At 42.4% G+C, this 27,507-nt stretch overlaps 1 protein-coding gene across 12 annotated transcripts in view; it reads left to right on the top strand.

Moving 5' to 3' along the window:
* The window catches only part of cdc14b (cell division cycle 14B), a 72,163-nt gene that overhangs the window by 6,148 nt on the left and 38,508 nt on the right, over positions 1-27,507 (top strand). For 10 of the 12 annotated variants that reach the window (XR_010003436.1, XR_010003435.1, XR_010003434.1 and 7 more), the window contains exons 2-4: positions 21,160-21,253; positions 23,475-23,550; positions 24,312-24,404. Coding sequence is in view for 6 of the 12 variants with exons in the window: in XM_008103203.3 (XP_008101410.2) it covers positions 21,160-21,253; positions 23,475-23,550; positions 24,312-24,404 (263 nt within the window). In the remaining 6 variants the exon portion in view is untranslated. Of the gene's footprint in view, positions 1-15,503; positions 15,699-21,159; positions 21,254-23,474; positions 23,551-24,311; positions 24,405-27,507 lie in introns of those variants that run through there. The other 2 variants (XM_062972090.1, XM_008103207.3) reach the window with 1 other exon arrangement.

Below are 27,507 nucleotides of genomic sequence, written 5' to 3'. Positions count from 1 at the left end.
TTCTCTGAGAGTGCCAAAAAGTGAGATAGTCATATATCCCAGAAAAACCTGAAAGAAGCACCAACCTCCTCTATTTTCCACGATGAGATGGTTCTGGCCTTTTTGAATGCCTTGGTAGGGAAACGGTGCTGGCAGCCCATGAGGCTGGCCATCAGCATTGGTGCTATCCCCTCTCTGCAGAATGACCTTGACTTATCTATACATCATATTAGAAACTCTAATTTTGGCCTCCAAACCTTGACTTATACATGAGGTCAACTTATATAAGTATAAATGGTAGCTTACTAATCATCTTGTGCACAATGGAGAGGGAGTGCAACCTTTCTCATTTAATAATTATTATAATAATAACTGTATTTCTATCTTGCCACCATCTCCCAAAAGGGACTTGGGCTGGCTTACAAAAAAGCACAACAAAAGTGCAACACAAAACACATAGAATACAACAAAATTTGCAACAAATCAATAAACAGCGCCCATTAATATAAAATAACAACTAACAAGATGAACATTTGTTTCCCTCATCCTTTGGACATTTTCAGGAAGCTGTCAGTCTGTGAAAATATGTATCAGGGAGCTTAGGGTTGCTTCATCTGTTACATGTTTAGAGTTCTTGGATCAGATAGGCTAAAAATATATGTGCTGAAGTTTAATGACTTGTAGCAAAACATTTCCACCTGTTGCACTCAAAAGCTAGGCTGGCATCTTCTCCGATTGCATTTTGCCATATGACAAAGATGTTCTTGCTCAGCCAGCAATTTGCTTTTGACAATGTTTTGTTTGATTTTTTTTAGTATTCTATCATTCTAACCTTTACTTTTTTATAATTTTAACACTGTTCTGTAATTGTCTTTAATATTAATTTTAACTGCTGTTACTAGAATGTGGAATTCAAGTTTTTCTATACATAAGTAAATAGGTTCAGGGATCAGTTATTGTCTCATTAGAACATATTATATTGCTAGTGCTGCCACAGACAATAGCAACAGATGTCCCTGCAGTATAGACAGCTGTTACACTGCACAACAAATGTAGATACAAGATGGAAAATGATAATAACAAGTAGCCTTTGTGCAGTATATTTCAAGTGCCCAAAATGTCTTATGTTGTCTCGAACAGCCATATATGTGAGGCCAGTATTATCCCCATGATATGAATGGGTAGATTTGACAATGGCTACTCTATACCAGTAACTCGGGGGGGGGGGGGGATTGGAGCCCACCCCCTTGAATATTATCTCAAGGGCATTTAAAACTGAAGTACCCTCTGGCTGCTACAGAGTTGGCCTTTGTGTTGGCTCCTTGCCTGGGGAGAATTAATAAGTCATTATAAAGGGCTTTTCAGATCATGAGTCTTGCTCGACTTGGCTTATGTAAAATATTTTTAGTTGGGTTCAAAGTGACTCACAGCACAACATGGAGATTCAGATATATGCAGAAAGCAGCGAGTTGCAAGAGGAAGGTTCTGTGAGCTCTCTATATTTATAATGGTGTTTTTGCTGGGCCACGATCAGGCTGCAATGATAGTCCCCATTCTAGTGCAAGAAAACAAGAATTAAATGAGCCGGGGGTCAGTGATGTTGATTAAGATGACTGGCAGTGGATGTATCATTTGCTAGAATGGGGATGATAGAAATATCTAAACCTAGATATAAGAAAAGATTGATGTGCCCTAGATGTTACTGGACCAGTTTGCAATATTCAGACTGGCATTTTGTCCTAAGGAGCATCCTTTACTTTATTTACAGTATTTATATTCCGCCCTTCTCACCCCGAAGGGGACTCAGGGCGGATCACATTACACATATAAGGCAAACATTCAATGCCTTAACATAGAACAAAGACAAGACAAACACGGGGCTCCGAGCTGGCCTCGAACTCATGACCTCCTGGTCAGAGTGATTCATTGCAGCTGGTGCAGCTGGTTGCTCAACAGCCTGCGCCACAGCCCGGCCCTGAAATTGGTGGAGAATTTCCCATTGCAATTTTTAAAGAAATGGGCTATAGGGTTTTCTGGAAACATGATTAAGGGAGATGTTTGGATATGTTGCATCTGGTGGGGCTTTTTACACTATCATGGGACTTCTTGAGAGCTTTCATACTAAACAAGCAATGATGTTAAAGCAGTGGTTCTCAACCCAGATGTTTTTGGCCTTCAACTCCCAGAAATCCTAACAGCTGGTAAACTGGCTGGGATTTGTGGGAGTTGTAGACCAAAAACATCTGGGGACCCCCAGCTTGAGAAAGAGATTGTATCTACCCTTGCATTTCAGCTGCAGAAGTCGGTGGCTTCTTCACCTAAGAAGATGAGCAAAAAAAGCCTTTTATCATCTGAAGTCTGTGTTGCCGTTCTCTCCCCAAAACAGAGCCCAATCCTGTGCATGGTAAAGTCAAAAATGGATCCTATATGTTCATTGGGATATACTCATGGATAAATGTTCATAGGCCTGAGCCTGATTTAATCTAGTCAGTGTTTCCTAATATAAAGTGATCCATAATGCAAGAAATGTGTGTGTGTGTTCCGATTACTGCAAAGCTTGCTCATGATACACATTACTCACTCTTTTAACAGCAGCTCTTGCTCTGTAAATATTGACAACTGACTTATGAAAGTGCTGAAGATTTGAGAGGTGCAGAGACAATAGCGGGAGTTCTCTCTTAATATTTACTGAAGTTAAAGAACTTTCAGGAACAGCTGTGGATGGATGTGGAATGGAAAAACACTTTACCCTTTTTTATTGACTTAGTATTTATTATAGTAGGGAAGTTGACAGAATAAGCAATCAGAATCCTAAACTCAGCTAGTAAAAGGAAGGTAGGCTACATCATCCCAGTGAAAGTCTTGTTCTTTTCATCTTGAGATATGGGTGAACTTTGTAACTCCAGTCCTGGGTAGGGAAAGGTGGCCATTTTATGGGTCATAGACCCAAGCTCCAATATTTCCCTAGGTGACCACTACAAACAGAAGGCATAGTGTCAGCCAGTTGCAGGACTCTTGCAGTGTGCTAAGTCCAGAGATTGATGAAAAAAGAATCATCCAGCATACCTAGTAGCCATGAACATTCTGGAAGATGTTGTCCAAAAAAGTAACTTTCCTAAGCTCTGGACCTCAATGCTGAGTCACTCTGCATTTGGAAACTCATGGAAGACCAAGGTTATTCTGGGCTATAACAGTGTCTATGCCTGTAAACTCATCCTAGTCGAAGATAAATGCAGAATTGTTATCTTTTTGACATTATAACTCAACTCAACATATCACTCTCTTCCTTTTTCCACCATTTTGACCCAGTCCCCTATAAGTGGGAGAAATGTGCAAGAAAAGGGCAGATATAAAACATGTATAGCCTCTGATTTCCTACTTCTCTGTTCGACTGTTTCTGCAAAATATACATGTTACAGGCACACAGCGTGTTCTTTTTAACACCCCCTTTCTAAGCCACACTATCATCATTGTCTTTTGGATAACAGAAAGATCAATATTGCAGGTAGCCTATGCAAATAAATATGTAATTTTGGCAAAACTGAAAAGCCTAGAATTTCTCTCTTACAGCAGTGTCAGATTCTGATTTATCCTTTGCAGCTAATGTGTGTCCATTGCAGACATATCTATGACATCAAAGTTTTTTTTAAAAAATTGATTTTTAAAAGTTTTTTAGATGGATTGTATGTTTTTTGTTATATGATGTTTGACTTTGTTATGTGGTCTCTGTTTGACAATTGAATGTTTTGCCTTGTTGGAAACCACCCTGAGTCCTCTAGGGGAGATGGGGCAGTATTAAATAAAGTTTATTATTATTGTTATTAAATTAAAATGAAATAAATGCTGTTTTTTAAAATGAAAATAGGTGTGGTCATTAACTACAAAAATCCTCAGCCATGAACATCAATTATGCTGAAATACCACTACCACACCCTAAAATTAGTTTCTTAAATGTGTTACTCCTTGCTTCAAATCACTACACATTAGACAATTGTTTAGCAGGAGGACGAGAGCTTGCATAAACTAATAAATGCATAAGGAACTCTTCATAGTTTCCTGACATCCTAAACTGAAGTAAACTCAGGAAGTTCCTAACTCATAATGATCCCGTTAGTTACACTGTTTCCCATTTGAGAGGTTCCTGAGAGCTGAGCTACAGTGTAGTTTGAAGAAAGGAAAAAATAATGCTACATACATGAATCAACTCAATAATGTGAAGATATCTGTGTTGTCTTCCAGGCACTGTATCACTGTCTACATTTTTTTAGTCTTTAGGATGCCATTACGTTCAACGTGGTGAAAGGGGATTTTAAATGCTTTCTCACAATTTTTTTTAAATGTCAGAAGCAACTTGAGAAACTGCAAGTCGCTTCTGATGCGAGAACCACATGTTGAGGCCACCTTTTGCCAGATGCATTTATTTGTATAGTAGTTATGCCATTCTTGCCAGTATTTGGGGGCAATATTTAGCCTAAGGTGATCACAAGAGAACAAAGTAAATATAATAGAAACGTGTTACACTTTGGTTGATAAAGAGGCAATTTATACATTGTATTTTCCAGTTTTGGAGGTATTTCTGTATGACGTTCTCTTCTGAGTTGTTTGCCTGTATTATAAAGATGAGGGTGTTCATTATCTCTTTCCATACTCCTTATCGTCATGTTGGTAAGACCCACAAAAGGAAGTCTGCTTCATGGGACAATAGTCTGCTTGTCAAAGCTGCAATGGCCAGATAACAGAGCATTGAAAAACAGTTATAATCTCAAGTAAGACCTAGGTGCCTTTAGCAAACCCCCCTTCTAATTTCCCTCTCATTCAAATGGAAACATTAGGTATCAATACTGTGGGATTTGCAAAGGTGCAAAAGAGATTATGTCAACACCTGATGTATGTATAGTTGGGGAACCTTTGGCCCCTTAGGTAAATGGCTACTCCTACTAGCATAGCCCTCACCATTGACCAGGCTGTCTAGGATGGATTGGACTGGCTTGAAGGGCCATAGATTCCTCAGTTCTGATTCATTGATCGAGATCCAGTCTGATCTTGGAAGCTAAGCAGGATCAGCTCTGATTAATACTCAGATTGAAGACTGCCTATGAATACCAGATGCTGTAAGCTGTATTTCAGAGGGAAGCAACTGGCAAAACCATCTGAGTATTCCTTGCCTTCGAAAATTTGAATTTCAAGGGGTTTCCAAAAACCAACAGGCAACTTGGATTAATACTTGGGGCAAAAAACAACAACTGTTCATCCAGCTGGGAGGAATACTTTGAACAAAAAATAAATATTTTGAGACTGTTTATGAACCATTTTGATGAATCAAGAATTCATCAAGAAAATATTTTAACAATTAAAGGTGTGGGCTCTTGTGAACAACTGTGACAGCTATTCCCACGGTGCCATAAAGATGACTCAGTTTTGAAGCCAAGCATGTGTTCTTAGCACAGAAGGAGGCAGGACAAAAATAGTGTTGCCATGCAAGATGCTGTGAGCCGATGTACCGTGTATGGTCATGTATAAGTATAAGCCAGTGGTTCTCAACCTGTGGGTCCCCAGGTGTTTTGGCTTACAACTCCCAGAAATCCCAGCCAGTTTACCAGCTGTTAGGATTTCTGGGAGTTGAAGGCCAAAACATCTGGGGACCCACAGGTTGAGAACCACTGTGATAGAGAGAGCTCATCTGCACTCTCCTCAGGTTGGATTTGAACTGGCAACCTTCATGTCAGCAACTTAACCTTTAAGTCTGGGGATTCACAGGTTGAAAACCACTGGTCTGAGCACTTTAGTAAAAAAAAAAACAACCACAAAATCTAGTTAGACTTTTTCATGTGACAGTGTGGACTGTCTCTTGACTCTTTTTCAAAAAAAGAAACCTCCTTCATCTCCAAGTTGAATGATGAAAGGTTTAGTCCATCCTGGGAGAACTTTTAAAAAGCATGGACTCCCTCTACGCTCCCATCCATGCTGCTGCTTCTGGCGTCTGTGAATGTTGGGGCAGCAAAATGGTGACCTTCTGAGGTATCACCAGCACCTTCTCAGTGGAGGGACCTCCTACTTATCCAGGGGCCATATCAAAATCCTTAATGGGGGCCCTCAACTCAGTGCTGGGTTTAGGACAAGCGAGGCCCTATGCTAGTTAAATGATGAGGCCCCTTCTTTGGGCCCTGAAAGAGGAAGACCAGATAGGCCTACGCTGCCTGCTTTGTGGCACACTCCCACACACTAGCAATTCTATCATTATGTCAGGAATCGCTCCAAAACAGAACACCTTCAAATGTAGAATTGTACCACATAAGCAAAATCCATCATAAAAAAACCATTTTTGGGCAGGAAGTGTTGTAAATGACAACCTTCTTCAAGCCACCACTAGTAAACAGTTTATCTGTGATCCTGTTGCTTACTGTTTGTATGTATGTTCTGGTATGCAGCTTCCTTTACTTTATGGTTCCTGAGAAGTTATAAAAGGGACTGCAGACCACATGCACTCTCTCCTTTTGACTATATGACCTGTTGATAGCTGTTTTGTTACAAGAGAGATGCCCTGGCTAGCTGGCTGGCTCTCTTGTTTTCCTAACAGATCAGAGATAACAGGTTTTTCAGTCTAACAACTGGAACCATTTCCTTGCATAATTATATCTGGTTGTATACCACAAGAGAAGATTCTACTCTAAACGGTTTTTGACTCTTCTCTGAAAGGACATGCTTTTCTAAAAAGTTATGATCTCTTAAAGGTGTTTTCCAATAGGAAGATGGGGCCCTGTGATTAAGCACACTTAAGTCCCGGTGGCGAAGTGTGTTAAAGCACTGCGCTGCCGAACTTGCAGACCGAAAGGTCCCAGGTTCAAATTCCAGGAGCGGAATGAACACCCGCTGTTAGCTCCAGCTTCTGCCAACCTAGCAGTTTGAAAACATGCCAATGTGAGTAGATCAATAGGTACCACTCTGGCAGGAAGGTAACGGCGCTCCATGCAGTCATGCCGGCCACATGACCTTGGAGGTGGCTACAGACAACACCGGCTCTTCAGCTTAGAAATGGAGATGAGCACCAACCCCCAGAGTCAGACATGACTGGACTTAATTAACGTCAGGGGAAACTTTTACCTTTACCTTAAGCACAACTGTAAATCCAGCACAGACTTGACTTATACAGTAGAGTCTCACTTATCCAACAGATAAGTGAGATGGTTCAGCCTGAGGATGTGGACAAGGTGCTTGGAGAGGTGAGGGCTACCACATGTATCCTAGACCCCTGCCCATCCTGGCTGATAAAGGAAGCCAGAGAGGGGTTGGCCGAGTGGGTGAAGGTGGTGGTGAATGCCTCCCTTCAGGAAGGCATTTTTCCAGCGAGCCTCAAATTGGCTGTGATCAAACCGCTGTTGAAGAAGCCATCACTGGACCCCACTCAATTGGAGAACTTTCAGCCTATTTCCAATATTTTTGGGCAAGGTCATGGAACGTGTGGTGGCCGCACAACTCCAGGCATTCTTGGTTGACACTGATTTTCTGGATCCGGCGCAGTCTGGCTTCAGGCCGGGGCATGGCACCGAGACAGCCTTGGTCGCCTTAGTTGATGATCTACGCCGGGAACTGGACAGGGGGAGTGTGTCCCTGCTGGTTCTGCTGGACCTCTCAGCGGCCTTCGATACCGTCGATCACGGTATCCTTCTGGGGCGCCTTGCCGGGATGGGGCTTGGAGGTACTGTTCTGCAGTGGCTCCGGTCCTTCCTGGAGGGTCGGTCCCAGATGGTGTCCTTGGGGGACACCTGCTCGGCCCCACAACCATTGACTTGTGGGGTCCTGCAGGGGTCAGTACTGTCCCCCATGTTGTTCAACATATACATGAAGCCGCTGGGAGAGATCATCCGGAGTTTCGGGGTGCGGTGTCATCTGTACGCAGATGATGTCCAGCTCTGTCACTGCTTCCCATCTGTCACTAAGGAGGCTGTCCAGGTCCTGAACCGCTGTGGCGGACTGGATGAGTGTGATGACTCATGGGCCATGTAGTCCCGTTCCTAGTACTATTGTGGCAGATGAAGAGGAAAACTTGGGTTTTCCACCGGTTCAGCCAGAATTGGAGCCCTTGCACCTGCAAGATGTTTGGCCACAAGAAGTCAGCCAAACAAGCCTTGAGCAGAAATCTCCCCCATTTTCTCGCCGGGATTATTATAATCAAGATAGACGCGCTCGGGAGGCGACTCGCAGGAGCGCCAGGATAGCTGCCAGACAATTAGCTGATTAAGTCTGTTTCCCTTGGGAAACTTTAAGGAGTCATGCATCTGGACACAGTATGGGTTTCGTTTCTTGTTCCCCAGGGAAAGTGTTCCTTGGCGGGAAAACAAGATCCTATATAGGTGTTTGCCCGCAAAGAAATCCTTGCGGAGTCAATTTGTCAGCTGGAGGAGTGAGATCGTGTGTAGACTTCGTACTCCAGTTCCCTGTTCCCCGGATCAAGTTTCCAGCCCTGCCTTGTCCCGCGTTTACCACGGACCTTGTTTTTGCTCTTGTTGCCTTGTTTCGAGTCTTGTTCCAGCCAAGTATCAAGTTTGCTTCCAGCCTATTTGCCAAGTTTCTATGGACTTAAGGACCTTGTCTTCTCCCCACACTTTGCTTGGCAAAGTGTGTGTTTCGGTTATTGGATTATAACTTTGGACTTTAATATCACATATTGGACATTATTTTCCTGGACTATATTTGACCTTTCCTGAAAGGTCTACTTCTGAACTATATTCTATACTTGTTTTTATTGACTTTATATATTTTCTTAATAAAGATATTAGATAGATTCTGGTCTCTGCGCATGGTTATTGGTGCTCTGCAGCCAGGGTCCTGACAGTTTGACTCCGCCACCCTAAGCACCAATTAACCTAAGACCAGAATGTCTACAGGAACCGGGGCGGAAGCCCAGCCACTCAGCTACACCATTTCCAAGGAAGAATTCGACAGGATCCGAGATACTCTCCGAACACAGGAGGGTGAAATTCTGGGCTTGAAGGAATGTGGAGCGCGCCTCCCTGCCCTAGCGCTTCCAACCAAATTTTCTGGAGAAGCCTCCAAGGTTCATGTTTTCCGTCGCCAGTGCCAGGCGTACATAGAAGCCCGCCAAGCTGAATTTCCCCATGAAGATGTCAAAGTGGCGTGGATTTACAGTCTCCTAGATGGGCCTGTGGCCAATTGGGCGACGGCGCTGTATGATGCAGGTTCCACGCACCTAAGCTCCGTGCAAGGGTTCTTGAACCACCTTAGGAGGACCTGGGGAATCGAGGACAACGAGGAGGCGGCCGGCCATAAACTCCGGCGACTCCTTCAAGGGGATAGGCCGTTGTCCCGGTACATAGCCGAGTTCCGGGTGCTGGCTCAGAACACCGGTTGGAACGATATCGCCCTTAGAGGGCAGTTTCGTGAGGGCCTTAACTTCAAGATGCAGGAAGAAATTTCTAAGGTGGATCCTCCAGAGACTCTTGAGAGACTCATTAATCATTGTCTACGAGCCGAAGTCCTGCTTGCCAACAAAAAACAGTGGCTCCGAGGTCAGAGTGGAAGAGCCGGGGTGAGACCCCCCGCTTCTACCAGCATTCAGCCGCGACCAGTATGGAAATCCCCACCGCCAGCCCCAAACCCCATGGGAAGCGAGGAAGAACCGATGCAGTTGGGCAATGTGCGCCCCAGATTGGATGTTGCCGAAAAGGCCCGCCGCCAACGTTTGAATTTGTGTTGGTACTGCGGTAATGGGGGCCACCTTGCCAGAGAATGCCCAGCCAAAAGAAAGCCCGCCGCCCGCCTGGCAGCGGCGTCCTCCGTGGAGACGGAGACGGCCGAGGCGGCTGGGGCTAAGCCGGCGGGGGAAGTCAACGACCGGGCGTAGAGAGGCTCGCCAACCCGGTCAAAAACCCCACTCAAGAGCCGCAGACGGGGGTCCTATTTCTCCTAGTGGTCACGTTGTGGTCAGCGAAAAAGGGACCCGTCATGATCCATGCCATGATAGACTCAGGAGCAACAAACAATTTCATCGATAGAGAGTATGCCGACTCTCTGGGATTACAATATCATGATTTCAAGAATGCCCGAGTGGTGCAGGCTATAGATGGTCGTCCCCTAAAGACGGGCCCAGTAAGCCAATGGACTGAACCCACCAGAATGTGGATAAGGGAACACATGGAAGAGATTTCCTTCTTCGTTACCGAGGTGCCCCACTTCCCTGTGATTTTGGGAATTCCATGGCTGACACTCCACGACCCAAGCATCTCCTGGACCAACAGAGAACTACAGTTTGCTTCAAAGTATTGCCAAAACAATTGTCTAGTAGCCAAGGTCTGCCATGCCACAGACGCCGAGCCCATCATCACCTTGCCCAAGAAATATTCAGACTTCTGGGACGTTTTCAATGAAAAGGAAGCCGAGAAACTACCCCCACATAGACCCTACGACTGTGCCATTGACTTGGTGGAGGGGGCCCCGATCCCGCGAGGACACCTCTACTCCCTGACTGAACCAGAGCAAGAAGCTCTCAGGGAGTTCATAGAGTCAAATCTTCGCAAGGGATTCATCAGACCCTCTCAATCCCCAGCTGCTTCCCCGGTGATGTTTGTGAAAAAGAAGTCAGGGGACCTACGCTTGGTTGTGGACTATAGAGCATTGAATAATATCACGAAGCGGAACCGCTACCCCCTGCCTTTGATCTCGGACCTTTTAGACCGGCTTCGAGGGGCCAAGGTTTACACCAAGCTGGATCTCCGGGGGGCTTACAATCTAGTTCGCATCAGGGAGGGGGACGAGTGGAAAACCGCTTTCCAGACCAAATTCGGATTATTCGAGTCCCTGGTCATGAATTACGGATTATCTGGAGCTCCCGCAACATTCCAGCATTTTGTCAACGATATCTTTCAGGATTATCTAGATCGGTTCTTGATCATATACTTGGACGATTTTTTGGTGTTTTCTAGATCACAATCAGAGCACGAGAAACACGTCAGAATGGTGCTACAACGATTGCGGGATCATGGACTATATGCCAAGTTAGAAAAATGTGCCTTTGATCTGCAAGAAGTAGATTTCCTGGGGTACCGCGTCTCACCACAAGGGCTCTCCATGGACCCGGCGAAGGTTTCAGCAGTATTGGAATGGCGGGCGCCAACCAACAAGAAGGAAGTGCAACGTTTCTTGGGGTTCGTGAACTACTACCGCAAATTCATCCCAGGCTTTGCCCGCTGGTCTGACCCAATCACCAGCTGCATCCGTGGAAAACAGCCTTTCCGCTGGACGGAGCAAGCAGAGAAAGGGTTCCAACAATTAAAGAAGTTATTCACGACCCAGCCAATTCTACAGCACCCTGATCCTAAAACCCCTTTTGTTGTGCAGGCTGACGCCTCTGATGTGGCAATTGGGGCTATACTCATGCAACCAGTGGGAGAGCATCTTCATCCTTGTGCCTATTACTCCCGCCAACTAACAGCCCCAGAGAGAAATTACACTATTTGGGAAAAAGAACTCTTGGCCATAAAGGCAGCCTTTGAAAATTGGAGGCATTGGTTGGAAGGGGCCAAATTTCCCATTGAGGTTCATACTGATCATCGAAATTTAGAGCACCTAAGGACCGCACGAAAGTTAAATCAAAGGCAGCAGCGCTGGGCTTTGTTCTTTGAACGTTTTGACTTCCAGATCCATTATGTGACCCCGGCTCAGACCAAGCAAGCAGATGCTCTATCACGGAAACCAGAGTATGCTGCAGGACGCAGAGAGACCTCAGAATCTAGACTGCTGCAACCCGAAAATTTTGCCACGCTCACAGTGGGAAACACCAAATCCACTCCAATTGAACCAACTCCTTCCAACCCAGAACCCCTTTGCGCTCAAGAAATTAGAGCCAGCCAGCAGGCAGATGCCTGGGCTCAAGAACAGATTCGCCAAGGACTACGTTTCCCTTTCTCACTTAAGGATGGGCTATTGTGTTACCGGAACCATGTTTACATCCCTCCAGGCCCCGGCAGAGAAAAGGCACTTCGTCTGTGTCATGACAGCAAGCCCGCAAGGCATTTTGGACTCTTTAAAACCATGCACCTGATTCTACGAGATTTCTGGTGGCCCAAGATCCGCAAGGATGTGGAAAAATATGTCAATACCTGTCCTGTATGCCAGCGCTTCCATCCACGTTTCTTCCCTCCTGTCATTGAAACCTCAGAAGTCCCTGCAGCGGAGGACTGGCTGCAAGAACTCACAGCGGTGCAACAACTATTGCTCCAGCAACTGGACCAGGCCAAGGAGGACTATAAACGCCACGCTGACAGTCATCGCCAGCCGGGCCCCGAAATCAAGGTAGGAGATCGGGTTCTGCTGTCCACTCGCTTTCTGCCCTCCCACCGTCCCTGCCGGAAGTTAGATGCCCGTTTCATTGGTCCCTACCCAGTGGTGGCGCAACTTAACCCCGTGACTTTCAAACTCCAACTTCTGCGCTCTATGCACATCCATCCAGTGTTTCATCGCTCCCTGCTCCTTCCGGCGGATGGTGTCCGCCCCGATGCAGACCGGCCGGGCCCCACTCCTGTTTTGGTGGATGGGGAGGAGGAATTCGAGGTTCAGGACATTTTGGATTCTCGCTTCCACCGCCGCCGCCTTCAGTATCTCATTGACTGGGTGGGTTTTGGCCCCGAAGACCGCTCTTGGGAGGACGCTTCCACAGTCCATGCCCCCGACTTAGTCCGCCGCTTTCATCAGGCCTACCCTACCAAGCCGCGGCCCCGCACCTCGGGAAGAGGGCCCATTTTGGAGAGGGGGCTTGAGGAGGGGGATAGTGTGATGACTCATGGGCCATGTAGTCCCGTTCCTAGTACTATTGTGGCAGATGAAGAGGAAAACTTGGGTTTTCCACCGGTTCAGCCAGAATTGGAGCCCTTGCACCTGCAAGATGTTTGGCCACAAGAAGTCAGCCAAACAAGCCTTGAGCAGAAATCTCCCCCATTTTCTCGCCGGGATTATTATAATCAAGATAGAAGTGCTCGGGAGGCGACTCGCAGGAGCGCCAGGATAGCTGCCAGACAATTAGCTGATTAAGTCTGTTTCCCTTGGGAAACTTTAAGGAGTCATGCATCTGGACACAGTATGGGTTTCGTTTCTTGTTCCCCAGGGAAAGTGTTCCTTGGCGGGAAAACAAGATCCTATATAGGTGTTTGCCCGCAAAGAAATCCTTGCGGAGTCAATTTGTCAGCTGGAGGAGTGAGATCGTGTGTAGACTTCGCACTCCAGTTCCCTGTTCCCTGGATCAAGTTTCCAGCCCTGCCTTGTCCCGCGTTTACCACGGACCTTGTTTTTGCTCTTGTTGCCTTGTTTCGAGTCTTGTTCCAGCCAAGTATCAAGTTTGCTTCCAGCCTATTTGCCAAGTTTCTATGGACTTAAGGACCTTGTCCTCTCGCCACACTTTGCTTGGCAAAGTGTGTGTTTCGGTTATTGGATTATAACTTTGGACTTTAATATCACATATTGGACATTATTTTCCTGGACTATATTTGACCTTTCCTGAAAGGTCTACTTCTGAACTATATTCTACACTTGTTTTTATTGACTTTATATATTTTCTTAATAAAGATATTAGATAGATTCTGGTCTCTGCGCATGGTTATTGGTGCTCTGCAGCCAGGGTCCTGACAATGAGGGCTAACAAATTGAAATTGAATCCAGACAAGACAGAGGTCCTCCTGGTCAGTCGTAAGGCTGAACAGGGAATAGGGTTACAGCCTGTGTTGGACGGGGTCGCACTCCCCCTGAAGACACAGGTTCGCAGTCTGGGGGTTCTCCTGGACTCATCGCTGAGCCTGGAACCCCAGGTCTCGGCGGTGGCCAGGGGAGCCTTTGCACAACTCAGACTTGTGCGCCAGCTGCGCCCGTTCCTTGGGAGGTCTGACTTGGCCACGGTGGTCCACGCTCTGGTTACAGCTCGTTTGGACTACTGCAACGCACTCTACGTGGGGCTGCCTTTGAAGACGGCCCGGAAGCTTCAATTAGTACAACAAGCAGCAGCCAGGCTTATAACTGGAGCAGCGTACAGGGAGCACACCACTCCTCTGTTGCGTCAGCTCCACTGGCTGCCAATATGCTTCCAAGCCCAATTCAAAGTGCTGGTTTTGGCCTACAAAGCCCTAAACGGTTCCAGTCCAACTTACCTATCCGAACGTATCTCCTCCTATGAGCCCATGAGAACTTTAACATCGTCTGGGGAGGCCCTGCTCTCGGTCCCACCTGCCTTACAAGTGCGGCTGGTGGGAATGAGGGACAGGGCCTTCTCGGCGGTGGCTCCTCGGCTGTGGAACTCCCTCCCCAATGACATCCGGCAGGCTCCATCCTTTCTGAGTTTCAGAAAAAAGGTAAAGACCTGGCTTTGCGAACAAGCGTTTAATGAATGAATTATGATGGCTTTAACTCGGTCCGGACTAAGGTTTACGTGCAAGGTTTATGTGGACGAATGGATTAAGTATTTTATTATACTGTTTTAAATGTATTTATTGGATTGTTTTAAATTGATTGTTTTAATTGCTATGTTTTATTTTTCTACTGTATTGTGAGCCGCCCTGAGTCCCTTCGGGTGAGAAGGGCGGCATATAAATGATGGAAATAAATAAATAAATAAATAAAAGGGCCGACAGAATGTTGGATAAGTGAATATGTTGGATAATAAGGAAGGATTAAGGAAAAGCCTATTAAACATCAAATTAGGTTATGATTTTACAAATTAAGCACCAAAACATCATGTTTTACAACAAATTTGTCAGAAAAAGTAGTTCAATACGCAGTAATGCTATGTAATAATTACTGTATTTACGAATTTAGCACCAAAATATCATGATGTATTGAAAACATTGACTACAAAAATGCATTGGATAATCCAGAACGTTGGATAAGTGAGACTCTACTGTATATACATCAGATCGAGTTATACATGAGTATAGGCAGTTCCCAAGTTCTGAACTGAATTGGTTCTGTAGCTTTGTTAAATGTGTATGTAACTCGGAACAGGTATATTTTGTAAGTAACTCCAGAGTTAGTTACAAAATATACTTCTTTCAGGAGTGAATTTCCCTTCTGAGGTGTAGATTTCTCTCTCTGTCTGTTGTCTCCCCCCCCCCCCCCCCCCCCGCATTCTTAACTATGAGACGCTTCTGTATGTGGGATGTTACAAGTCGGGGACTGTCCTGTGGCTTTTCCAATGGCATTTAAACCCCACCGTGTCATCCAGACAGAGAGGAGGAGGTTTCCCACCACCAAGGGAACTGTTTGTAGAAGGCGGCTGTGTTGGAGCCCCAGAGGGAGTGGCTCTACTACTGCCCCTTGGCCAGCCAATGGCGACCTGGAGGGCGGCTTCGCTGACGGCGTGGGCTGCGACTTTGACTCCAGTGCGGACTTAGGAGGAGTAGCAGCCTCTTCGCCGTCGCCTATCTCCAAGGCGGCCAGCTTGGGCTCCTCTAGCTTCTGAAGATACACAAGAAGCTTCCCTTGAGGGCTGTGTGAGGGCGCAGGGCGAAACCTAGACCCTTTTGTGACTTCCCCGCTTTTGGAAGAGAAGGGGAGGGAAGAGAGGCGCCTTTCGGAATTGAGGAGAATCACTGGGGAGCCTCCCTTTGGCGGGGCCCCCGAGGCAGCCCCTCTTCCTCGCTGCAGCCCAGCCCGCCTGGGTCCATGTTGGTAAACAATGAGCGGCGGCAAGGAGCGGCGCCTCTGCCTGGAGGTGCTCCAAGGTGAGGAGGACACAAACATACAAAGTTGAGCAGAAGTGTGCGTGGGATCCTTCCCGCTCCTGGTCTGCTGTTTGGGCCCTTTCGGGTTTGCGCCTTGTCTTTGCAGCGTCTCACCGGGCAAAAGTTTAGTTTGGTTTTCTTTCTGCCTCGCTGCAATGCTTTCCCGCACCGCTTTCAGCGAGAAAGCAAGAAGCAAAGGAGGCCCTGCCTGGCAGCAAAGGGGGTTGCATAACAAAAGGGGACGGCCATCCCCTTTCTTCTTGTTTTCCTTTGACAGGAGTCTGTCTGCCTGCTCCCCAACCCCCTTCATTAGGCAGAAATGGACATGGTTTGTGTGGACGCCGGCTTCTGAGGTTTGAGTTCACAGGCACATCCAGTTGGTGTCGCGTTTTTAAAAGGTGAAACTGCCTGACCACACCAAAACAAAACTGGATGAATTTGGGGACGTAACTTGAACTTGAAAGTGGGAATTCTCTTTCTTTCATGGGCTCGGGCTTAAATGTGTATGTTATTACTCATAGTAATAAATCAAATGGCATTTTAATAATAATGGTGATGATGGTACAGGGTGAGCCAAAAGTCACAAAGGCATCTGATGTTTTAATAACTCATTGAATAGATTTTACATGTCATGTAATTTTATCTCCTATATACCCTGTTTCCCCTAAAATAAGACATCCCCAGAAAATAAGACCTAGTAGAGGTTTTGCTGAATTGCTAAATATAAGGCCTCCCCTGAAAGTAAGACCTAGCAAAGTTTTTGTTTGGAAGCATGCCCACCAAACATAACGCCATGTACGTACCATAGATTGTTGTACATGGAAATATTGGTAGTAACAAGAAATTCTTGATAGGATTCACAGTTTGTCTGGTTATGCTGGTTTGTGATGACAACTACTGTACAGTATAGAATAAATGTTCATTTTTTTGTTCAACAATAAATGTGAATTCTTCTTCATGGAAAAATAAGAGCCCCTGAAAATAAGACCTAGCACATCTTTGGGAGCAAAAATTAATTTAAGACACTGTCTTATTTTCGGGGAAACACGGTATGATGTCTATGATTTTTTTTTTGTGCCTGGAGCAACTTGAGAAACTGCCAAGTCGCTTCTGGTGTGAGAGAATTGGCCATCTGCAAGGATGTTGCCCAGGGGGCACCCAGATATTTTACCATTCTGTGGGAGGCTTCTCTCATGTCCCTGCATGGGAAGCTGGAGCTGACAGACAGGAGCTCACCCCACTTTTCAGATTTGAACTGCTGACTTTGCCCCGTGTAAGCTGCCCTGAGTCCCCTTTGGGGAAATAGAGTTGGGGTATAAAAATAAAGCTATTATTATTACAGTAGAGTCTCACTTATCCAACACTCGCTTATCCAACGTTCTGGATTATCCAACGCATTTTTGTAGTCAATGTTTTCAATATATCGTGATATTTTGGTGCTAAATTCGTAAATACAGTAATTGCTACATACCCTGTTTCCCCTAAAATAAGACATCCCCAGAAAATAAGACCTAGTAGAGGTTTTGCTGAATTGCTAAATATAAGGCCTCCCCCGAAAGTAAGACCTAGCAAAGTTTTTGTTTAGAATCATGCCCACCAAACATAACTCCATGTACGTACCATAGATTGTTGTACATGGAAATATTGGTAGTAACAAGAAATTCTTGATAGGATTCACAGTTTGTCTAGTTATGCTGGTTTGTGATGACAACTACTGTACAGTATATAATAAATGTTTATTTTTTTTGTTCAACAATACATGTGAATTCTTCTTCATGGAAAAATAAGACAGCCCCTGAAAATAAGACCTAGCACATCTTGGGGAGCAAAAATTAATATAAGACACTGTCTTATTTTCGGGGAAACACGGTAGCATTACTGCGTATAGAACTACTTTTTCTGCCAAATTTGTTGTCTAACGATGTTTTGGTGCTTCATTTGTAAAATCATAACCTAATTTGATGTTTAATAGGCTTTTCCTTAATGCCTCCTTATTATCCAACATATTCGCTTATCCAACATTCTGCCGGCCCGTTTATGTTGGATAAGTGAGACTCTACTGCATTATTATTTTTGGTCAGCAGTCCTGCCATCACAAGGGTTTAACCCATTGCGCCACAGGGGGCTCCATATGTATATCATGTATATGACACTGTGATGCATATGTACATAATGTACATTATACCATATGTATATGCATATTATGTACATTAAAAATGACATTTCTAGGAGTTAGGCTTTAATTTGATTTTAGGTTTTAATGTTATTTTCATATACAGGGTTTCTCTGGGTTTTATGTCAATATTTGTTCGTTTTACGGATGCATTGAATGTTTGGCATTGTATTTTGCCAGAGTCCTCTTGCGAAGATAGGGTGGAATACAAATAAAGTTTATTATTATTATTAAATATTGAACCCTTGATGTGACTTTTGGTCCATCCAGTGGAATCATAGAATTGGAAGAGACAAAGAGCTTCCACACAGCCGTATAAACCAGAATATCAAAGCAGAAAATGTGGGATTTTATTCAGCTGTATGGAAGGAGCCACAGACGAAATGTGCCATCCAGTTCACTCTGATAACAACAGCTATCCTTTTGTTGTTGTTGTTTTTATTTTTTACCTATCTCTCCCTGTGGATTGAGGCAAGGAGCACAGCAGCCTAAAATACAACATAGCATCAGTTAAAAACACATAGTAAAGATAAAGGTTTTCCCCTGACATTAAGTCTAGTTGTGTCTGACTCTGGGAATTGGTGCTCATCTCCATTTCTAAGACAAAGAGCCAGCATTGTCAGTAGATGCCTCTAAGGTCATGTGGCCGGCATGACTGCATGGAACGCCGTTACCTTCCCGCCGGAACTGTACCAATTGATTTACTCACATTTGCATGTTTTCGAACTGCTAGTTTGGCAGAAGCTGGGGCTAACAACTGGAGCTCACCCATCTCCCTATATTCAAATCACCGACCTTTCGGTAAACAAGTTCAGCAGCTCAGCGGTTTAATCCACTGCGCTACCGGGGAGGTGGGGGGGGGGGGGTGGAATAAATGAATTAAACATAAATGAAGTAAAACACATAACATTGGTTTAAAAGAACATATAAAAGCAGTAGCTTTTAAAAACAATCAGTCCATAGTTTTCCGCTGTTTTTAAAGGTGACTATTGTAAACTGATTAAGTGATGATCCTGAATCCCAATATGGCCTAAGCATGTTTATTTGAAAGTCAGTCCCTGTGGAAATAACTACAATTTCTTTGCCAAAAAACCAAAACATTTCATCAGTGCAGTGTTAGTTGTTTTACAAATAACAGGATCCTGTAAAAAACAGCAAGTAATTTTATTATGTGACTTAAAGCACAGGTTGTTAACCTGTGGTCCAGGTGAGTCCATGAACTGGAAACAAAACATGTCCCCCCCCCCCTCCGATTTCATTCTTGCAACTTTGAATATTGTATTGAAGTGCATGGACAGGGAGGGTACTTTGTTTTACCGGTAGTAATATTTCCAAAGTGGTTTTAGAACTACAAAAGAATTGCTGCCTTCAGTGCTAACAAGTTTTATTTGGCACAATCCTTAATGGCCTGGAGCCCACTTTGCCAGATGCAGTCCTCTTCAGCTTATGCCAAAGAAAATGTATTTGTTTTTTAAATGATGCAGATTGCCTGGCTGATTTTTGCAGCAACAGATTAACAACCCTCCCGCACTTTCAAGAAGAACTCTGTAGCACTTTATGCATTAACATGTTTAGTATTAGTATCTAATTTGACTGAGATACCTTCAGGCCTCTTCGCTTTAAAATCAAATCAACAGAGTGACACCTACTGTCTTGCCTTCAATATTATCTACAGACGAGAACTCTTAATTTTCATCCCCCCCCCCCAACTTTTCACCTTTCTCCAGGTTTCCAGTTAGTTGGCTAGTAATACCTTCATAGCTGCTAGGCTTACCTACCCCCTGACTTGGATAACTTAATAACTATTTAGCAAAGTAACAGTGATTTTCTTTCCCATTTAAGAAATCAAATATGTGTCCCTGGAAACCACAGTAAATCTTCATTAGATGTGCATAAATAGGAACTGTGTCAAATTGTATTCCAACCTCATGCTCCTGGTCTTGCCTTGAGATTTCACAGTGCCTCTGGCTCTAATATCCCTGTATTGGATGTGGGCATCTGCAAGTGAATACATACATAAGTCGAAATCTAGTTGCTATTTCCAATTAGAGGCAACCCATTGGATCATTTACTGAAGCCAAAGCTTCTGTGATTATCCCTGACTCTGGCTAGAACTACCAGAGATATAGCCATCAATCTTGATATGTTATAGGGTTTCCAGAATGAAAAGGAAGTCTACACACATTCAGGCCTGTTTTTCTTAGTCTATTACTTTTTCTTGTCTTAGCTTAACATACATATTACATGAGTTACATGCAGCCTTGCCACTGGAGCTTGAAGTATGATTCATTTCTATATGATTTCGCTTCACAAGATACATGCAGGAAGAGGTCTTTTAGTTGCATTAAGGATGGACAGCATGCCGGTTACACATATTCTTACCCAGACTTCTCCTTTGCCTCTCCCTGATAGCATTGAGCAGATGGTCCACCCAATCTTTCTGAAGGTCTTTCTGGAATTGTGTAAACAGCTGAGCTCTGCTTGTCTGTTCTGCATCCCATAACTTGGTCTTCTGTTCTTAAATGCTGAGGAGTAGACACCAGCAATGTACAGCCCACTGGCACCTTTCAGTTTCTTCTAGAATTTTTACTTTTAAAAAATCATAAATGTGGTTTGATGCCAGAACTGAGTGTCAAACTCTGCTAAAAGGAACCAAGTTCATTAGAGTTCCTTCTAGATCAATATTATAGTCAATTTCATATTCATCCAAGTCTGTTTAAGGTTTACTTATTCATAAATATCAACTTAATAATAATCTGGTATAACTGGGGGATTTTAGTAACAAGTGGTAGAGTTTTACTGAATTTAAATTTAATTTTTTATGTATGTGCCATTGATTGTATGTATTCTTAACTAAAAATCAACCAAAAGATGGCCACTGAATCCTTGGGCAACTTGAGTAGTGACCACAAGCCCTGTGACAATTCCCCGTGTTCTTTTACTCAGTCCGTTTATGTTATCAATTTCTCAATGCAGTTGAGTGATATTTGAACGTAAGAAACATACTGACAGATAGTTCAGAGATTGCTGTTTACTGACATGGTCCAAGGAGCTTCACAGGTGATTGGGAGTTGTTCTTGTGTACTCCTCATATCCAGATTTAACACCGCAGTTGTTATGATCTGTTTAATTCAGAAAGCACCCAAAAATAAAAGATATTCCCTGGGTATTTAGAAGTCTTTGCTTTTTGCAAGTTTCACTCACTTAAAAGCTTAGGATCAGCACATTTTGCAAAATTGTGTTTATTTTAAGTACTAGTTTGGTGTTTTTGTTTGTTTTCACTTTCAGATCGTCTTTATTTTGCCATTCTCTTCCATAAACCAAAGAACAGTAGCTCAAGTTCACACTATTTCTGCATAGATGATGAATTGGTATATGAGAAGTAAGTATTATAATATGAACAGCATGAATAAAGATGCCATGGAAGTCTTTGCTGTAAATATGTCATGGGCTTATAGAAAATTGTTATGAAGAGGTTCTTAAGATAAAACAGATATAAAAAGGACCCTCATCTAGATTTCTGTCATGTCTACCATTGTGTTTTATCATAGTTAATTGTCCAGATTCTTCTGGGAAACTTACAAGACATCTTCTACTGCTAATTAGCTGATACTGAAAAAATGTGTTTCCTCTTATTGTAAAAATAGCGTAGTCATTATGATAAATAGTCATTGATAGCACTATCCCCAATGAACCTGGCTGTTATCTTTTAAAAAAACTAAATTGGTTGTCATCACTGTATCTTGTGACAGGGAATCATTTTAAAGCTTAGTCATGGATTTCACAGAGAAATGTTTGCTTTGCTTGTCTTGTATCTCCTATTATTCGGTTGTTCGGTATCATTTCTTATGATAGAAGGATTACCTATCCACATTGAAAAGTTCCAAGAAAAGTTCCACAATATTTTATTGTGTCTCATTGTATTCTTAGGGCCCTTCCACACAGCCATATAACCCAGAATATCAATGCAGAAAATCTCACAATATCTACTTTGAACTGGGCTATCTGAGTCCACACTACCATATATTCCAGTTCAAAGCAGAAAATGTGGGATTTTATTCAGCTGTGTGGAAGGGACCTTAGAGAGTTACTGTCATAAACAGTAAAAGCAGGACTCTCGTATATTTTGTCTTGGAAGGTCCAAGAAATTATTTGTTTTAAGATAAACATTGTTTTAGCCAACAACTTTAGGGTAGTTGATGAAAACCAGCTGGACAACATTAGAACCAGTAGCCGGGGATTGTAGGCCTACGGCTACAGTCCAAAACAAATTGTGTATGCATGCAAGTAGGGAACTGAGCACAGAAGTAAAAGCTTTACATGTCTTTTCCTCTTAAAAATAAAACAACTCCCACAGCTGTTTTAAAATAGTCTTCAGATTTCTCTTTTCCCAATGAGACATGAAATCTGGGAAACTATTTTGAATGAATGATGGTGTGCCATTTCCTGTGGGCGCCACTGTTTTGGTATGACGGTTTATCTTGGTCTTTTCATGCATTATTCACATGAAGAGGTGCCATGCAGTGACAAGTAAGTAAGGCTATGCTGCTGGCATTGTTGCCGTCATTATTTGCCTAGCCATCCCTACTCCATTGACATAATTATATTTAATATGAATGCTTTAGGAAAATGCTATACACATAAGTATATTTTGTCATGTAAGGGCTTCCAACAATTACACATGTGTCACTGCACTTTGTTTCTCCGTAAGTCATTGTCCTGAGTATGTTTCTTCATTGAATGATGAGTCCAGAGCATAGATTAGGCAGAGGTACAACAGGCATCACCCTTCATGCCTACAGATATTCATGCATTACCTTTGGTAGATATTAATGCATTACCTTTGTGCCAGCAAGGACTGGATGGATGTTTCAGCTGCATTTTACATAGAGCTGACACACTATAAAATCGTGTGCAGAAGAGACTAATTGAGAGGAAGCAAGACGGACCAGTGAGTCACATCGAGATGAATTAGGCAGTTTCCTCCACGGATTTAGGGTTAATTGTCTAATTAATGCTTCATGTGAGCAGTGGCTCTGCCCATTTTCATCAGTGGCCCCATCCAGTGGAGATACATGGCTTATGTAATCTAACCCAAGACCAGTATGCTCGTGAAGGCAGAAAAGGTTCTCCACCTCCATCTTAGTCTGTTATTTGCATCTCTTTTATGTGTGCCTTAGTGGATTATTAGTCATCACCCACAGTATGTATTTAATTTGCAACTGGAAAATTTTAGAATGGAAACTGAGAAATGTTTCCAAGGCTTATAATTTTTTGTGTTGCCTTCCAAACAAGTTTCTTAAAGCGGTGCCTGAAGATATTTTATTTCAGTTCCCAAAAATGTCTTTAGAATTCATTAATGTTGTGATCTAGTAGATGCTGCAGAGCTCTTTGTATAATTGTTTTTCCACCGATAATCACAGTATGTTCCCACAGAAATTCGGAAGGGAATTTGACAAAGCCATATGCCAGCTATAATGCCTGCTCATTGTAATGTGGATGGCGTTGGGGAAGAGGGGGATGTGGTTCACTAAACGGCCATTTCAACAGAAAGCTTACAATTTAATCACATTTCTTCTTTCTTTTCCACCCCTTTCCCCAAGCTTCTATGCAGATTTTGGGCCACTCAATCTGGCAATGATTTACAGATACTGTTGCAAGCTAAATAAAAAGTTGAAGGTAAAAATGTCTCCATACATTTAATATTTAAAGTCTTCTGAATCATGTTGCTTTACAAAATGTTGGCGAACTCAATATTGTTAAGTTAAAGGTTCTGTCTATATATTTTCATTGTTTTTTATTTGTTCTTATTTGAACAATATATACAAAGCAATATTGGTATGTGTGAATATTCATGAAGATAGTCCACTGCATATTGGAAGTATGTGCCGGAAGGGTGGGAACAAATAATGTGGTGGAACTTTCTTGCTTTTCTTTTAAATTCCTAATAGCTGGGCGTTCATTCTGTGGTTAATGGTTAAAGGCAGAAAAGCCAAGAAGTATATAACCATGGAGATTAATGTACCATGGTATCATGGACAAAGAAAACTAATTAGGAAATATTCTCTGGAGTAGAAACCCCCTCCCCAGGAATTTTCTGTTCTGGCAACCTGCCAAAATGTGAATGGCTTTAGGGCATAGCAGCACATCTTTCTTTAATATCTTTTAAAAAATACTCCAACAATGGTTTGAATGAAAATACTGGTTCTTTGTGGCAAACACACATTTACATGCTTTCTGCAAGCCTTAGTATTTTCTAAAATACTGTCCTTTAGAAACAAAATAACCACTGTTTGGAAAATCAGTTTTATTCCTTGTGGTTTCTTCTGAAGATCAAATACAAGCCTAACCTGTCAGAATTGATTGTTTAAATTCATTACTTAGTACAATTTTCAGAATCTAAGGAATTATCTTATAACATTGTTCATTTATTCATACAGTCTTTTACCATGTTAAGAAAGAAGATTGTTCATTATGCTGGTATTGATCAGAAAAAACAAGTCAATGCAGCCTTCCTTATAGGCTGTTACTGTGTAAGTATTTTGCCTATTCTGCAAACATTTTAATGTCTAACTTTAAATTGATATTTAAAATCTTGTGATTTTCTTTTCTTGGAATTAGATCTAATAATCTATTAAGTTGGGGTTCATGTAATCTTGTCCCAGTTTTAAAAAGGAAGACATTTGTATGATACCTGGGTTCATTTGCTTTCATATAAATTGTGTAAACTTGGAAAAGCTTAAAAACAAAAACCATACAGTTCTAATGATGTCGCCAAGTTTGAGAGAGTGATGCTAATTAATAATGGAAGAATACTATATTTGTGAGGTAGGGAAATGTTAGCATAGCTTCATTGGAGAACGGTTCTTTGGGTCAGAGGTTAGCAAAATGCAGTCTTTCAGATGTGGTAATAATTAAGGACTGAGCCTTAAACAGCATTGCTAGTGATGAGAAATGTTGACAGTTGCAATTAAACAACATCTAGAGCAGTGTTTCTCAACCTGTGGTTTGGCCTAGAACTCTCAGAAATCCCAGCCAGTTTACCAGCTGTTAGGATATCTGGGAGATGAAGTACAAAACATCTGGGGACCCACAAGTAGAAAACCACTGCTCTAGAAGGACATTTCTGCTATAGGCTGCTTTTCTGCCACATGGAAAGTGGGTCATGCTTTGGAGGAGGAGGAAGAGGAGTATTTTCTTTGTTTTGTGATATTTTATTCAACACTGCTCCCATCCACCAGACCAGACTTTCTTCCATGAAATCCAGGCTCTTCCATGGTTATTACGAGTGATAGATTTGAATGAGTTACAAGATCCCTTGGTCATGATGAGTAATATTGGATAAAATTTCCTGAAGGGCATCTTGCCTGTATTGTCCAGCCATAGCAGAACACACCAGCAGAGCTCATTAGTAGGCAACATACATTTTTGGATTAGATAGCAACCAATCTCTGATGCTGGATTTCTAAAAAGGGAAATAACAATACCTTTCACATTAGCAATCCTATCCTAATCATGGGTTTGTCTGTTTGTTTTTCTGAATCAAATCTTTGCGACTTTGATGGTGTGGTCCTTCAAGTAAGCTTGTTTTGGTTTTCAGTCTTATATTAATTTTCTATATATGAATTAGTATTAATTTGTATATAGGATATGTATCTTGGAATAATGACAGGTGTCCAGTAATAACAGGAGAAGACAAACAAATTACTTCTCTGTCAGATTGTTTCCCCACATTTCTCCTTTTGGGTTCTGGTCATGGAAATGCATTCTAGGTCTCATTTTATGCAAGATAAGTGGTAGAGTAGCCTTGTTATACCCATGTTTCAAACCTTTGCAATATACTGAGTGACTGTAGCAGGTGAATGGATTTAGAGAAGGCTCACTGTTTAATACTGAAGCTTAACAGCTGCTTTTAATAGCAACAGTGACTCTTGAATTGCTGTTTTGTTGCTCTAAGCACATAGTTTTATTTGATGTTTTATGTCCTTCCCTTCCGTACAAAGAGCCCAGGACAGCTTTTGAATTTTTAATTTTGACATTTTTCATACTTAAGTTCCTTTTAATGGGATATGTTTGCCAGTGTTTAGAAAACACACCAAACTGTTTTGGGTAAGTTCATAAATCTGAGACCACAATAATTATTCCTCCCATCGTCACCTTATACCAGGAGATATGAATGGTTTTGCATGTGCAGTGTGATTAGTTGTCAGTTCTTGGAAACCATGTCATGGGACCAGCTTTTTTATTTTAAATTAACTTGTAATAACTGAGGTGCAGGATGAAGAGAATTTCTGTTCAGAGATCTGTAACACTCATATTGTGTTATATGCTTATCACACTTTGGCATGAGCATGATTTTATGCAGTTCAGTCTACTTAGTAAGCAGCACCCGCATGGATTCATCATGAAAAAGGGATTATTATTATTATTTATACCCCGCTTTATCTCTCCTGAATGAGACTCAAAGCAGCTTACCATAAAAGCATTAGCATACAATTTAAAATATGCAAATATTAAAACAGAATTAAATATAAACAGTACTTAAAAATTCAAAGTTAAAAGTTTAGTGCCAGAAGCTATGCAGATAGGAATGTATGGGGTCCTGCTTTTGCAGTATTGTAGTTGTGGCTTTACTTTGCAGTCATCATTTGTTTGAGTTTGTTAATTTACTTAGAAAATAAAAGTTTGGCTAGGCAGAATGATGCTGTTGATTGAATGAGCCACATTTTTTTATTAAAAAGTTTTAAATTCAAATGAAAACTATGGAAGCATTCTTTTTTCTTTTTTACATGTGAAATATGCTTCTTTAAAAAGGTGGGTGCTATAACGTATAAATGGAGTATCTGGTGGAAATGCTTTTTATCTTCAAGTTGTGGTCTTATTCTTAATTGAGAAATCAATTAAACATGTATGTTGGCTGATTAAAATTTATTTAATTGAAAAATGGCAGAACTGTTCCTTGTTTTTTTATCCATGGATTAAAGTTAGCACAAATTACAGCAATATGTAGATGGGAAAGTTTGATCATTGTATACACTGTAGTTTGATCACTGTATACACTAAAGAGGAGATTGATTATTTTTGTGTTTGAAGTCTGGTACCCCATAACGTGCCCTGTACTATGGAGGTAACTTCAGCATTGCTATTTTATGAAACCTCTGAGCAGTGATAATACATTCTGGAAAGAGTAGGGAATACTTGCTTGCAATTCGTGTGGAAACATGTTTCTTACTCAGTGCTGAAGAAAGGCTAGCTAAGGACTTATCATGGCTAGTGTAGACTGGCTGTCACCATCACTTATCTTAAACATGAATACATAACATATTTAGCATCTAGAAAATATTTGATAGGTTTCAAAGATGTATTAACCCCCCCTCCCCCTTGTATGAGAATAGCACTTTTTTAGTCCTAGGGCAGGCATGAGCAAACTTTACCCCTCCAGGTGTTTTGGACTTTAACTCCCACAATTCCTAACAGTCAGTCTGTTAGGAATTGTGGGAGTTGAAGTCCAAAACACCTGGAGGGGCAAAGTTTGCCCATGCCTGCCCTAGCGGCTCTAGTCTGTTGTAGAGTCCACACAGAGTTAGATCTACATTCTCATTCTCTGGCATTCACATTTACATAGTGTTAAACTAT

The sequence above is a fragment of the Anolis carolinensis genome, chromosome 2 (genome assembly GCF_035594765.1).
Source record: "Anolis carolinensis isolate JA03-04 chromosome 2, rAnoCar3.1.pri, whole genome shotgun sequence".
In the NCBI taxonomy this organism is placed as follows: Eukaryota; Metazoa; Chordata; class Lepidosauria; order Squamata; family Dactyloidae; genus Anolis; species Anolis carolinensis.
This window is presented reverse-complemented; position numbering and strand designations above follow the sequence as displayed.